Below are 12,441 nucleotides of genomic sequence, written 5' to 3'. Positions count from 1 at the left end.
AAGATCGATATATTTGAAGGGGTGTGTACTATAAGAAGTACACTTACACGTTAAAAATATAACTAGATGTGAATTAATTGCGAAGAGCTGAAATTAAATCGGGGAGAAAAAGAATGAAGTCAGTCCAAAGAAAAGGACAGGAAATACGAATAGACTGGGATTTTCAGTCTTTATCAGCCTATTCCCCTGATAAAGCCTTATAGATTTCCTAGATCATATCTAGCTATATCCCCCAGTTCATCATGGAATCTTTTCCTTAGCCTGAGACCCTGTAATCTAGAAAAGTTACACAGAATATGTTACACTGTTTCTAGTTCCTCAATATCCTCGCATAACCTACAGAGGTCCTGTGCGCCCATATTCTATTTATCAATGAAAGCGCTCCAATTGAGCAGAGCCCGGTTATCACTTCTACTAATGACCTGAGACTTTTCTTATCCAACCCAATTAGTATTCTGGTTGCCTTTGCTTCCAACTTTGTCCAAATAAATCTGTACACTCTGCAATCCATCCTACTTCACCTGGATTGGTTCGTTGAGTCCCGGCAACTTTCGCAAATCAACCTATGGGTGTGTTCGTAAATTCAGTATGATTGCATCACTGCAGCAAATCAAAAGTTTAGCGTTCGAAAAAGCATATTTGCGATAATTGATTTACGTCAAACGTTTTTTTATGCAAATTGTTGGCAGTGATGCCGCAAATTTGTGCAACCAATGCATCATTAAGTTATATGTTGCAAAAGTTTGCAGGTCGTGGCATCAGTGATGCACAAATTTACTGCATTTACGAACACACCCTATAGTAGTAGCATATATGAGGTTTAACCTCCCAGTCCCTATTAATATAGTTCAGATCCGAACCCTGTCTGCTATTTTATTTCCCTGTATGTTACAGTGCCGTGGTATCCAACAAAATCTCCTTGTGACGGTTCAAGAGCCCTATTACAGTTCAGCACTATGCTCGAGTGTGCCAGGCCCCCAGATCACTAGGATCTCCCAGGCATTCGTCTGGGAGTCTGTATGATGCATTGATGTCCTCAGCTACTTCATAAACTCCAACTTTAGTACCAGATTCTATTTTGGACTCAACCCACTCGTCCCTACTTAGAAACAAATTTGGGGGAGAAATACCGTTAACAGAGAAGACTCAAAGAGTCTAAGCAAGTTCCTAGCTGCCACACTTGCCACATAGTCCTCAATTGGCTATAAGTTAGAGAATATATCCAATGCTTCCTGAGGTGTTCATCCGATGGCAACAGTTATGCCAATGAAAACACATCTGTGAACTTTACCGAGTATCTTCCTATACGACTTCTCCTAATTGAATCTCACCAAAAAATAAAATAATATTTACCTAAAAGGTGATAAAATTTTGATCGTTTAGAGTTTTGCACGATAAAATTTCCTAAAAAACCCAAAAAAATAAAAGAAATTAAAAATATTCATCAAAATAACGGTTTGTACCGAGTCCAATTACTTTTTTTTACATACTCATGGTTACTAACACAAAATGCAACCCTACATTCGCAGCAATACACAGCTGAAGGCGAATTTATATGCGGTGACCTCAACTAAACAGCTATTCTATGACAAACGTCAAACTCCATACATAAAAAATAAAACGTTGCTCCATCGAATGTCAAACTCCATATATAAAAAAATTAATCAATTCGCCTGATTTCCTTGTGCTATCACCTTAATTAAATTCGCCTGAACACAGCTGAGATTCGTTTACATTTAAACAAACCGGAAAAAGAACAGCGAAAATAGTGATTTTGTTGGAGTATTTCTAACAAATACTAAATTTTTACAGAAAAAACTGAGAAAATTTCCAGTAAATGACCATAAAATGCAGAGGGGTAAAATTGCTTTTGGAAAAATAAATTTGAATCTGAATAAAAAGCCGGAAAAGAGTGATGAAAATGAAGAAACAGAAAAGGCCACCACTTCAACAGGAGGTTTTAAAAAAATTGATAAAACACAAATGCAAAAACAAATCGAAGAAGTGGCCGAAGATTTGGAAGCACAAAAACTAAAAGAGGTCATGGGTTTGACGGGATTTGGCAGGAAGGCAGCAAAGGTTTTCGATATAAATGTGAGTAGTTCAAATAGATGTAGAGTACAATTTGCATTATAATGATTTCGGGTTTTATAGGAACAAATAGCCAGGGCCAAGGAATCTGCACCGTTAAGAGTTGAGCCGGAGGAAGAAGGAAATAACAGTGATGAAGAAGATATGATAGGACCTGTGCCCACTATGGCTGGCAATAAGACGGAGGATAATACTGTAAAGAAAAAGTTGCTAAAGAATAATTCTGATGATGATGAAGACGACGATGATGATGACGACGATGATGATGACGACGACGAAGATGAGGATATTAATTTGGAAAAAAGAATACCCGATACCCATGAAGTTCAGATGCAGCATGGCAATAAAGCTATTTTAGCTTTAGCCGGTGATCCTGCAGGTGCTAGATTGGTGTCCGGTTCCATAGATTATGAAATTAGTTTCTGGGATTTTGCTGGCATGGACTCGTCAATGCGCAGTTTCCGTACCATACAACCCTGTGAAAACTATCCCATAAGAGCTTTGCATTATTCCATTACCGGCGACATGATTCTGGTTATATCGGGTAACTCACAAGCTAAAATATTAGATCGTGATGGTTTCGAGAAAATGGAGTGTGTTAAAGGTGATCCTTATTTAACTGACATGTCACGCACTAAGGGTCACATTGCACAACTAACTTCTGGCTGTTGGCATCCTTATACCAAAGAGGAATTTCTCACAGCTGCCATGGATGGAACTCTGCGAATTTGGAAAGGCATTAAAAACAAAGATCAACATTCTGTTATTAAGACACGAGCTCAGGGTGGTCTAAGAACAAATGCAGCTTCCTGTAATTACAATAGAGATGCAACTTTAATAGCCGCTGGTTGTGTAGATGGCTCTATACAAACCTGGGATACGCGTAAAATGTTTGTTAACACTACACACTGTGTTAGGGATGCCCATCAGAAGGGTTCCGAAATTACCTCCATACAATTTTCCTATATGGGCCAACAACTAGCTACACGCTCAAATGATGAGACCATGAAATTATGGGATCTACGTAATTTTAAAAAGCCCATAAACACCTGGTCAAATCTGTTTTCTCGTTATGACACCACAGACTGTTGTTTCAGTCCAGATGATCGCCTCTTGGTTACAGGAGAATCTTTGCCCCAGGGACAAACCCATGCGAATCTATACTTCTATAATACCCAAACATTTGAAGAAGTTAAACGAATACCCGTGACCGATTCCCACATCATAAAAACTCTGTGGCATCCTAAACTCAATCAACTATTTGTGGGCTGTGGTAATGGTGTCATCAAGTGTTACTATGATGAGCAGAGAAGTTTAAGAGGTGCCAAATTGTGTGTAGTGAAAACTTATCGTAAGAAGAAACACACCGAGTTGATGGGAGTATCACAAATTATAACTCCCCATGCATTGCCCATGTTCCGTCAAGAAAAATCGCGGTCGTCACGCAAGAAGATGGAAAAAGAAAGATTGGATCCGGTCAAATCACGTCGACCAGATTTACCCATTACCAGTGGTCAGGGTGGTAGAGTGGCTAGTTCGGGCGGTACCCTTAGTTCATATGTTATACGTAACTTGGGTCTTAGCAAACGTGTGGACGATGATCAAGATCCTCGCGAAGCTATATTGAAGTATGCCAAGGATGCTGCGGAAAATCCCTTTTGGATCACACCGGCTTACAAGCAGACACAACCTAAACCGGTATTTTCGGCATCCACGGAGGCGAGTGAGGAGGGCGAGCCAGATAATAAAAAGCCAAAAAAGGAGTAGATACATTGGTTTAAGATAGACGAGATTTTAAAATTAGAATTTTAAAAAGAGGAACTGATTCATAGTGTAAGATTAAATTGAAAATAAACATGAAATTGGAAGGAAAGCATGCCAATAAAAACAAGGAGATTTAAATTGAAATAAAAAGAAAAAATAGAAGTGTAAGGAAATTGAATTGAAATAAAAGAACAAATATGATAAACGAAATCTCTTTAAGATTAATTCAATCTTAATTCGGAATTATTAAATGTCAGACCTTCATTCCATAAATCCATCCGCTTTTATTTAAATAAAATACATTCATCATTGAATTCATTCATAATGGAATTAACAGAATTCATTCAACCTTTGAATGATTGATATTTGTCACAGCTTCCATATAAGGCCCAATTCCGAAAAATTCTCAATTTTAAAATAAAAAATTATTTGCTTATATTCTCAGTGTAAGGGCACTGCTACACGTTCAATATATATTGTGATATTTGGATCGCGATCCATTGTAATGGATCACGCAAAATTAGGTTATTCTGCAATTTGGATCGCAATCCATCAATACTGCATGCTACACGTTCAATGAATATCGCGGTCAATATATATTGAACGTGTAGCAGTGATCGGGCTTGACCGTTTATACTTTTTTATTTTGAATACGGCTCATTGTATTTAAAAATTTCGATTTTCAACACAAAATTCTTTTTTTTTATTAAAGTCATTTTACAAAAATATAATCTACTTTATGATCTTTCATCCTAACACTACTATTTAGTATCTTGCGTCGCTAAAGCATCCTGCAAACGATAACAATCACTAGCAATTTTCCACTTATCATCTTGAGCCGTTATAATAAAAGTCTGTTGAAAGGTTTTCATAGGTTGGTCAGTGTACTTTACAGTGCCACCAGTCTGTATTAAATAGGTCAATTGGCCAGCCACTGCCTCATCTACTATAGGTTGAGCGTCCAATGTTGAGATGGTGTGTTCTGTGGAGGGTAATTCTATAAAGTATTTTTGTATATTATCTTTGCCGGAAGCGCCATTGCCATTCCACACAAATAGACCATTGTCCAAGTAAAGACGATTCATTTGCTAAAATTTTATGATTTAAATAGTTGTTTTATTAACTTTTATTTAATAGAATTCTTACATGTCTTCTTTTATCGAATGATTGATAATATAATTTGGTAAAATCCTCAGCTGTACGACAGCAGGCCTCCACTTTTGATTTTAATTCCTTTTTTAAGAACAAAAATAAAGAGAAATTAATTTATTGTAGTTTGTTAAGGTATATTCTACTTACATTATCCATTTTTAGCTTAATTTATTTAGATTTTTGTGAAAATTTGGCAAAATTCTTTTGATTTCTTAAATTTGTGTAATTTTTTTTTTTGTTTTTGTTAAGATTTCTTCAACATGTTTTTCTTTTTGCACGTGGTATTGCCAGCATTAAATTTAACGTTTATAAACAATGCCGGTTTTTGCTCTCTCTCTCACTCTCTTTTGTAAAGGTTGCCACATTTATTAAAGTTACTAGTATGGTTCTTTTTGCTGAAATTTTTGTTGGCAAAATGTCGAATTAACGTACTTTGGAATGATTTTGCATTTTAGGAATAATTAAAAATAGCCCTAAAATAAAAAAAAAAAAAACTGAAAATAGGCCCCTACAATGTACATTTTGAACAATCCTCACTTCGAACACATGCTTAGTCTCAAACAGATTTAATTGGTAGCTATTTTTTCTCCTGTGGAGTATATTTTTCCTTGATGTAAATTTAAAATTAAGGACCGTATTTCATTTGCGAAATTTTTCATTATTTTGTGGTGAAATTTCTTTTAAAAATTACTCCAAAATTAGTTGCTTTTACACACAGCAAGTTTACTTGAAGGAAGTCTCTTCGATTCCCTTTAAACTTGCTCGACTGTTTACATATAGTAAGTCAGTGTTCAATTTTGTATGTCAAAACCTAATAGACGCCATATTGAAAATGAGAAAACAAAAGAGAATTGAAGAGACTTGCCAGTACAAGCAAGTGCGTACCCCTCTTCTTTCCTCTTGCCTCTCTCACCTATAAACTCTAGACTTGCGCAAGAAAACATGCCCTGTGTAAAAGCAGACTTAGGACCATTTTTCTATGGGGCCATTGTCGAAATTTATTTTCATAAAAACTGTAAAATTTACCGCCGACAAAAATAATTATTTTTCCTAAAAATCAAAACAAAGATCTTTATTAGTTCTAAAATTCTGCATTATACCTCAATCTTGGTAAATTTAGATTAAAGCATTATTTATTATATTTTCTTAATATTATGATGCCAAAACTATAGTTTTTTTAAATACTTTGCTCAATTTAACTTAAAAGAATACATACCTTTAGAAAAATCAATTCTTTCACATAATTCCCATTTTCCCTCCGTTTTACAGCGTCATCTGGCATCGCTGCGTTACAAAAAATGCCGCTACATGTCATCTTCCATTTCTCTACACACCAACTGTCATTGCCAAATTGACATATTAAAGCGAAGAAAAAGAAAACAGATTTTATTTGCAGCATTCTCTTTTCACAAGGCGCACAAAAAGCGTTGTTTTTTTCTGTGGTTCGAATAAAACGCGTGCCGGTTTCTAGAAAAAGATAAAAAATACAGGAAATAATTAAATTTTTGTTAAACTAAAATCTATTTCACAATATTTAAACAATGGCCGATGCTTTGGAATACGATATCTCTGCAGAAGTCAGAGGAGTAATGGTAAGTTTGGGAGTTTGAAAATTAAAATAATTTTGTTTAACTTGTGTTTCAATTTGTGTTTTACAGACTCCCGGTCGTCTGAAGATGTCAGATCAACAAATTGTTTTTAAGAATAACAAAACGGGTAAAGTAGAGCAGATAGCTGCCGATGATATAGACCTGATTAACTCCCAGAAGTTTGTGGGCACTTGGGGTTTGAGAATCTTTACCAAGAATGGCAATCTACATCGTTTTGTAGGCTTCAAGGACAGTGAAAATGAAAAGCTGGGCAAGTTTATTAAGAAAACCTACAAACAGGATTTGGTGGAAAAGGAAATGTGTGTCAAGGGTTGGAATTGGGGTACGGCCAAGTTTCAGGGCTCCGTACTAAGTTTCGACAAAGACACCAAGACAATATTTGAGGTGCCCTTGTCACATGTGTCGCAGTGTATGACTGGCAAAAATGAGGTCACTTTGGAATTTCATCAAAATGATGATGCTCCAGTGGGTTTGATGGAAATGCGTTTCCATATACCCATATCGGAGTCGGCCGAGGATGATCCTGTGGAAAAATTCCAAAATAATGTTATGAACAAAGCCTCGGTTATTTCAGCCTCTGGTGATGCCATTGCCATATTCCGCGAAATTCACTGTCTTACGCCCAGAGGTCGTTATGACATTAAAGTTTTCTCAACTTTCTTTCAATTGCACGGTAAAACTTTCGATTACAAAATACCCATGGACTCGGTGTTGCGTTTATTCTTGTTGCCTCACAAAGATAATCGGCAAATGTTCTTTGTTTTGTCTTTGGATCCTCCCATTAAACAGGGTCAAACGCGTTATCATTATTTGGTGTTGCTATTCAGTCCCGAAGAGGAAACCTCTATTGAATTGCCCTTCACAGACGAGGAATTGAAAGATAAATATGAGGGTAAATTGGAGAAGGAGATTTCTGGGCCTTTGTATGAAGTCATGGGCAAGGTAATGAAAGTATTAATTGGACGCAAAATCACTGGACCCGGTAACTTTATAGGGTAAGTTGAATCAATATAATTGATTATTGAATACTTATTTTTATCTCTACCTTTGTTTAGTCACTCTGGTACCGCTGCCGTGGGTTGCTCTTTCAAGGCCGCCGCTGGTTACCTCTATCCTTTGGAACGTGGTTTTATTTACATTCACAAGCCACCCATTCACATACGTTTCGAGGAAATTACCTCGGTCAATTTTGCTCGTAGTGGTGGTTCAACACGTAGTTTTGATTTTGAAGTCACTCTCAAAAACGGCACAATTCACATTTTCTCCTCCATTGAAAAGGAAGAATATTCCAAATTGTATGATTTTATTAGCCAAAAGAAACTGCATGTTAGCAATACGGGCAAAGATAATAAGGGCGGCTACAAAGATGTCGATTTCGGTGATTCGGACAATGAAAATGAACCCGATGCCTATTTGGCTAGAGTACAGGCTGAGGCCCGTGAAAAAGAATCCGATGATGATGATGAAGGTTCAGAGGAAGAATCGACCGATGAAGATTTCAATCCCACCGGTGATGTCTCCGATGTGGCTGAGGAATATGATTCAAATGCTCAAAGTGATTCGGATGATTCAGATGCCAGTGGCAAGGGTAGTGGTGATGAGGGCGGCGGTGAAAAGAAACCTAAGAAGGAGAAGAAAGCGAAAAAGGAAAAGGTGGAGAGGAAATCAAAATCGGTGAGTTTATAAAGAAAAATTATCATATTGAACGATTTCCTATAAAAAATTTATTTGATTGAAAGATTTTCCATGGAACATTTTTTAACTAAAGAAATTTTATTCGAATAAAAATTTGACCATAGTAATTTTATTAAAAAATAATAATTTGACTAAAGAAATTTTATTCGAATAAAATTTAACTAAAGAATTGCGAAAAAAAATATTTTCGAAATAAATTTTATTCGAATAAAATATTTCCGACAGAATTTTCCTAAAATTTCAATAGATACATTTTTATTCGAATAATATACCTTTAGTTAGATCTTTATTCGAATAAAATTTCTTTAATTAAATTTGTATTCAAATAAATTTTTTTTAGTAAATATTTTACTCGAATAAAATTTATTTGAATAAAAATTTAATCGAATACAAATTTAATTAAAGAAATTTTATTCGAATAAAGATTTAACTAAAAGTATTTTATTCGAATAAAAATGTATCTATTGAAATTTTATTCGAATAAAATTGTTACTAAAGAAATTTTATTCGAATAAAATACTTTTTTTTAGAAACTTTATTCGATTAAAATATTAACTAAATATATTTATTGGACTAAAATATTACTAAATGAAATTTCATTCGAATAAAATTGTTACTAAAGAAATTTTATTCGAATAAACTTTGTACTGAAAATTTGTTCGAATAAAAATGTGTATAGAAGTTTATTCAAATAAAATTTCGTTAAAAAAATTTTGTATAAAAAATTATTCGAATAAAAAGTTTCTATAAAAAAAATTATTCGAATAAAAATAGAAAATTTATTCAAGTAAAAATATTTTAACTGAAATTTAATTCGAAAAATTTTATGTGGAAAAATTATTCGAATAAAAAATTTACATAGAAATGTATTCGAATAAAACAATTGCAATAGAAAATTTATTCGAGTAAAAATATTTCTACTGAAATTTTATTCGGATAAAAAAATGGACAAATTATTCGATTAAAAATATGTTTTGAAAATGCATTCGAATAAAAAGATTTCCATAGAAAATGTTGAAATAAAAAAAATCCTCTACAAAATTTATTCGAATAAAAAAATATTTATTTAAAATTTATGCGAATAAAAGAGTTTCTATACACAATTAATACGAATAAAAAAAATCATACAGAAAGTTATTCGATTAAAAAATGTCTACAAAATTTATTCGTATAAAAAATTTATTCGAATAAAAAATTTCCAAAGAAAATTTATTCGAATAAATTTCTCTAAACCAAAGGATTTCTATAGAAAATTTATTTATAAAAAAAATTATATAAAAATTTATTCGAATAAAAAATTTCCATAGGATATTTATTCGAATAAAAAGATTTCTATAAAAAAAATTATTCCAATAAATTAAATTTCTATAAAAAATTTAATCGAATAGAAAAATTTTGATATTCAAACAAAAATTTACATAGAAAATTATTCGAATAAAAATTCAATGAAAATATTGAAATTCTATAGAAAATTTATTCGAGTAAAAATATTTCTTGAAAATTTAAGAGAATAAAGAAATTTTTGTAGAAAAATGATTCGAATAAAAATAAGTTTGAAATTTTATTTGAATAAAAAGAATTCTTTAAAAAAAATTTTCGAATTAAAAATTTTATATAAAATTTATTCGAATAAAAAATTTACATAGACATTTTATTCGAATAAATTCAATTTCTTTAAAAAAATTATTCGAATAAAAAATTTTTATAGAGAAAATTTATTTAAAAAAGGTCTGAAAATATTCGAATAAAATTTTTTTTTCTAAAAAAACAATTTCTGTCCAAAATTTATTCGAGTAAATATATTTCCATTGAAATTTTATTCGAATAAAAAAATATTTGTGGAAAAATTATTCGAATAAAAAAATGTTTTGAAAATATATTCGAATAAAAAGATTTCCATAGAAAATGTATCGAACAAAAATTGTCAGTGAAAATTTATTCGAATAAAATAATTTTTAAGAAAATTTATTCGAATAAAATAATTTTTAAAAAATTTATTCGATTAAAAAATTTCCACTGAAGATTTTGGAGATATTGGAATAAAAATATTTTTTGAAATTTTATTCGAATAAAAAGATATCCATAGAAAATGTATCGAAAAAAAATTGTCAGTGAAAATTTATTCGAATAAAAATGTTGTTTCTAGAAAATTTTTTTTTAGATTACAATTAATAAATGAAATGAAAAATGAAATATTAAAAAAAATTTATTCGAATAAAAAAATATTTGTGGAAAAAATATTCGAATAAAAATATTTTTTTGATAATTTATTCGAATAAAAAAGTTTCTATAGAAAATTTATTTTAATAAAAAAATTCTTTACAAAATTTATTCGATTAAAAAAATGTCCTCTGTAAATTTATTCGTATATAAATTTCTATAAAACATTGATTCTTATAAAAAAAAATATTTTACGGAATTACTGAAAATATATTCCACAAGAATTGTCTAAAAATTTATTCGAATAAAAAAATGTCCATAGGAAATGTATTCAAAATAAAGATTTTTCCATAATTTCTTGATTTAACCGTCATTAATTCCATTAATATTTTTATTCTTAGAAAAAATCTAACAAAAAGAAAGATGTCAACAGACCCAAACGTGCCACCACCGCCTTCATGCTGTGGCTTAATGACACCCGCGAACAGATTAAAAAAGACAATCCTGGTATAAAAATTACTGAAATCGCTAAAAAGGGTGGTGAAATGTGGAGGGAATTAAAGGATAAATCGAAATGGGATGAAAAGGCCGCCAAGGATAAACAAAGATATTTGGACGAAATGAAAGACTACAAACCGGCAGCCGATGACAGTGATGATGAGGAGAAGGACAACAGCAAGAGTAAATCGGCGCCCAAAAAACGTAAAAAGGAATCACCCACCAAAAAGGCAGCTAATACCTCAGGATCATTTATATCGAAGGAATACATATCAGATGATGATTCCTCGTCCTCAGAGGAAAGCAAGAAAAAGAAAGATAAAGCGGAGGCTGGCGATTCAGAGCCCGAAAAGAAGAAGAGTAAAGTGAGTTTAGAAAACATTTCAAAATAGAAATATAATTAAAGAAATAATAATTGTTTTTATTTACATAGAGCGATAAGGATAAATCCAAGGATGATAAGTCTAAAACCGATAAGAAAAAGAAGAAAGCAGCCAGTGAGGATGAAGACGATGAAGAGGAAGGTACTGCTTCAGAAGAAGCAGAATCTGAGGAGGAAGAAGGCAGTGATTGAATACCATCCTCTCTATCATTCATATGTCGTATTTAATGTTATTATAAATTCTATGTTAATATAGTCATTTAAGTCTGTCGGATTTTTTTCTTGATGAAAATTATTACTCACACACTAATTTCCATACCGCTTGAAAATAGATGCTTTGATTATTTTTTATTTTTTTTTGTAAACTACAAAATAAATGTTTTTTTTCTCTTGGCAATTCCTTGGAAATTGTTGTGAAATTAATAAATACATTAGCGATCAATCGTTTTATTTATTTTTTGTTTTACATTGAAACATGTGCCAATAATTTGATGTTAAGTTTTTGAATTTTGAATTACAAAAAGGCAAGACGTTTTTGAACTCATCATTTCCATTTTTATTGGACGGGTCTTTAGTCAGCCCTGCTACTGTTTTCCAGCTCATGTTGATGTTTTTGTCTTGTTGTTTATTAAGTGTTTTTACAAACAATTTATTGTTGTTTAAATTGTAATTAGTTAATCAATGTTCTTTGTTTATCACTTTTTCTCAATCAAATTTCAAGCGAAATTTCAATAACCTTTTTAATTTTCTAAAATGTGAATCAGATTTGCAAAATTGTACAAAAAAATTTAAACAAATGCTTTTGAAAATGATGAGAACTGAACAAAAAAATCAATATTACGTGGAAAATGTTGGGTAATTTAAAATTTGGCAAAGATAATGAGCGGGAAAATTATATTAGGGAAAGAAATCAAAAACTGTCATAGAAAATTACTGAACAAAAAAATCTATAGAAAACCTCAAGTTTTTCTTAGAAAACTTAAAATTTTTTCTATAAATTTCATCTTTTTGCAAAACCTACAAAATTTAAAACAAAAAAAAAAAAACTTTAGTCAGCAACCTGTTACTCTGCATTTAAGCACCCACAAA

The 12,441-nt window shown here is 31.8% G+C and overlaps 3 protein-coding genes across 3 annotated transcripts; 2 read left to right on the top strand and 1 right to left on the bottom strand.

The window, feature by feature from the left end:
• Positions 1 to 1,765: 1,765 nt before the first annotated feature.
• Positions 1,766 to 3,964, top strand: LOC135959616 (gastrulation defective protein 1 homolog). Its single transcript, XM_065510597.1, has 2 exons — positions 1,766 to 2,094; positions 2,155 to 3,964. Exons 1-2 carry the CDS (start codon positions 1,849 to 1,851, stop codon positions 3,856 to 3,858), a joined length of 1,950 nt encoding a protein of 649 aa, XP_065366669.1. The 5' UTR covers positions 1,766 to 1,848; the 3' UTR covers positions 3,859 to 3,964.
• A 551-nt stretch (positions 3,965 to 4,515) lies between these two features.
• Positions 4,516 to 5,213, bottom strand: Nxt1 (NTF2-related export protein 1). Its single transcript, XM_065512149.1, has 3 exons — positions 5,155 to 5,213; positions 5,002 to 5,088; positions 4,516 to 4,943 (listed from the first exon to the last, which is right to left on the bottom strand). The coding sequence occupies exons 1-3, from the start codon at positions 5,161 to 5,163 to the stop codon at positions 4,617 to 4,619; spliced, it is 423 nt and encodes a 140-aa protein (XP_065368221.1). The 5' UTR covers positions 5,164 to 5,213; the 3' UTR covers positions 4,516 to 4,616.
• Positions 5,214 to 6,426: 1,213 nt separating this feature from the next.
• Ssrp (structure specific recognition protein) lies at positions 6,427 to 11,794 on the top strand. The gene is made up of 5 exons (XM_065511418.1): positions 6,427 to 6,599; positions 6,666 to 7,612; positions 7,673 to 8,291; positions 10,874 to 11,335; positions 11,404 to 11,794. Exons 1-5 carry the CDS (start codon positions 6,549 to 6,551, stop codon positions 11,542 to 11,544), a joined length of 2,220 nt encoding a protein of 739 aa, XP_065367490.1. The 5' UTR covers positions 6,427 to 6,548; the 3' UTR covers positions 11,545 to 11,794.
• Positions 11,795 to 12,441: the final 647 nt, after the last annotated feature.

Source organism: Calliphora vicina, chromosome 5, assembly GCF_958450345.1.
Source record: "Calliphora vicina chromosome 5, idCalVici1.1, whole genome shotgun sequence".
Lineage (NCBI taxonomy): Eukaryota > Metazoa > Arthropoda > Insecta > Diptera > Calliphoridae > Calliphora > Calliphora vicina.
The sequence above is the reverse complement of the archived record's forward strand: the minus strand, read 5'-3'. Positions and strand labels throughout refer to the sequence as shown.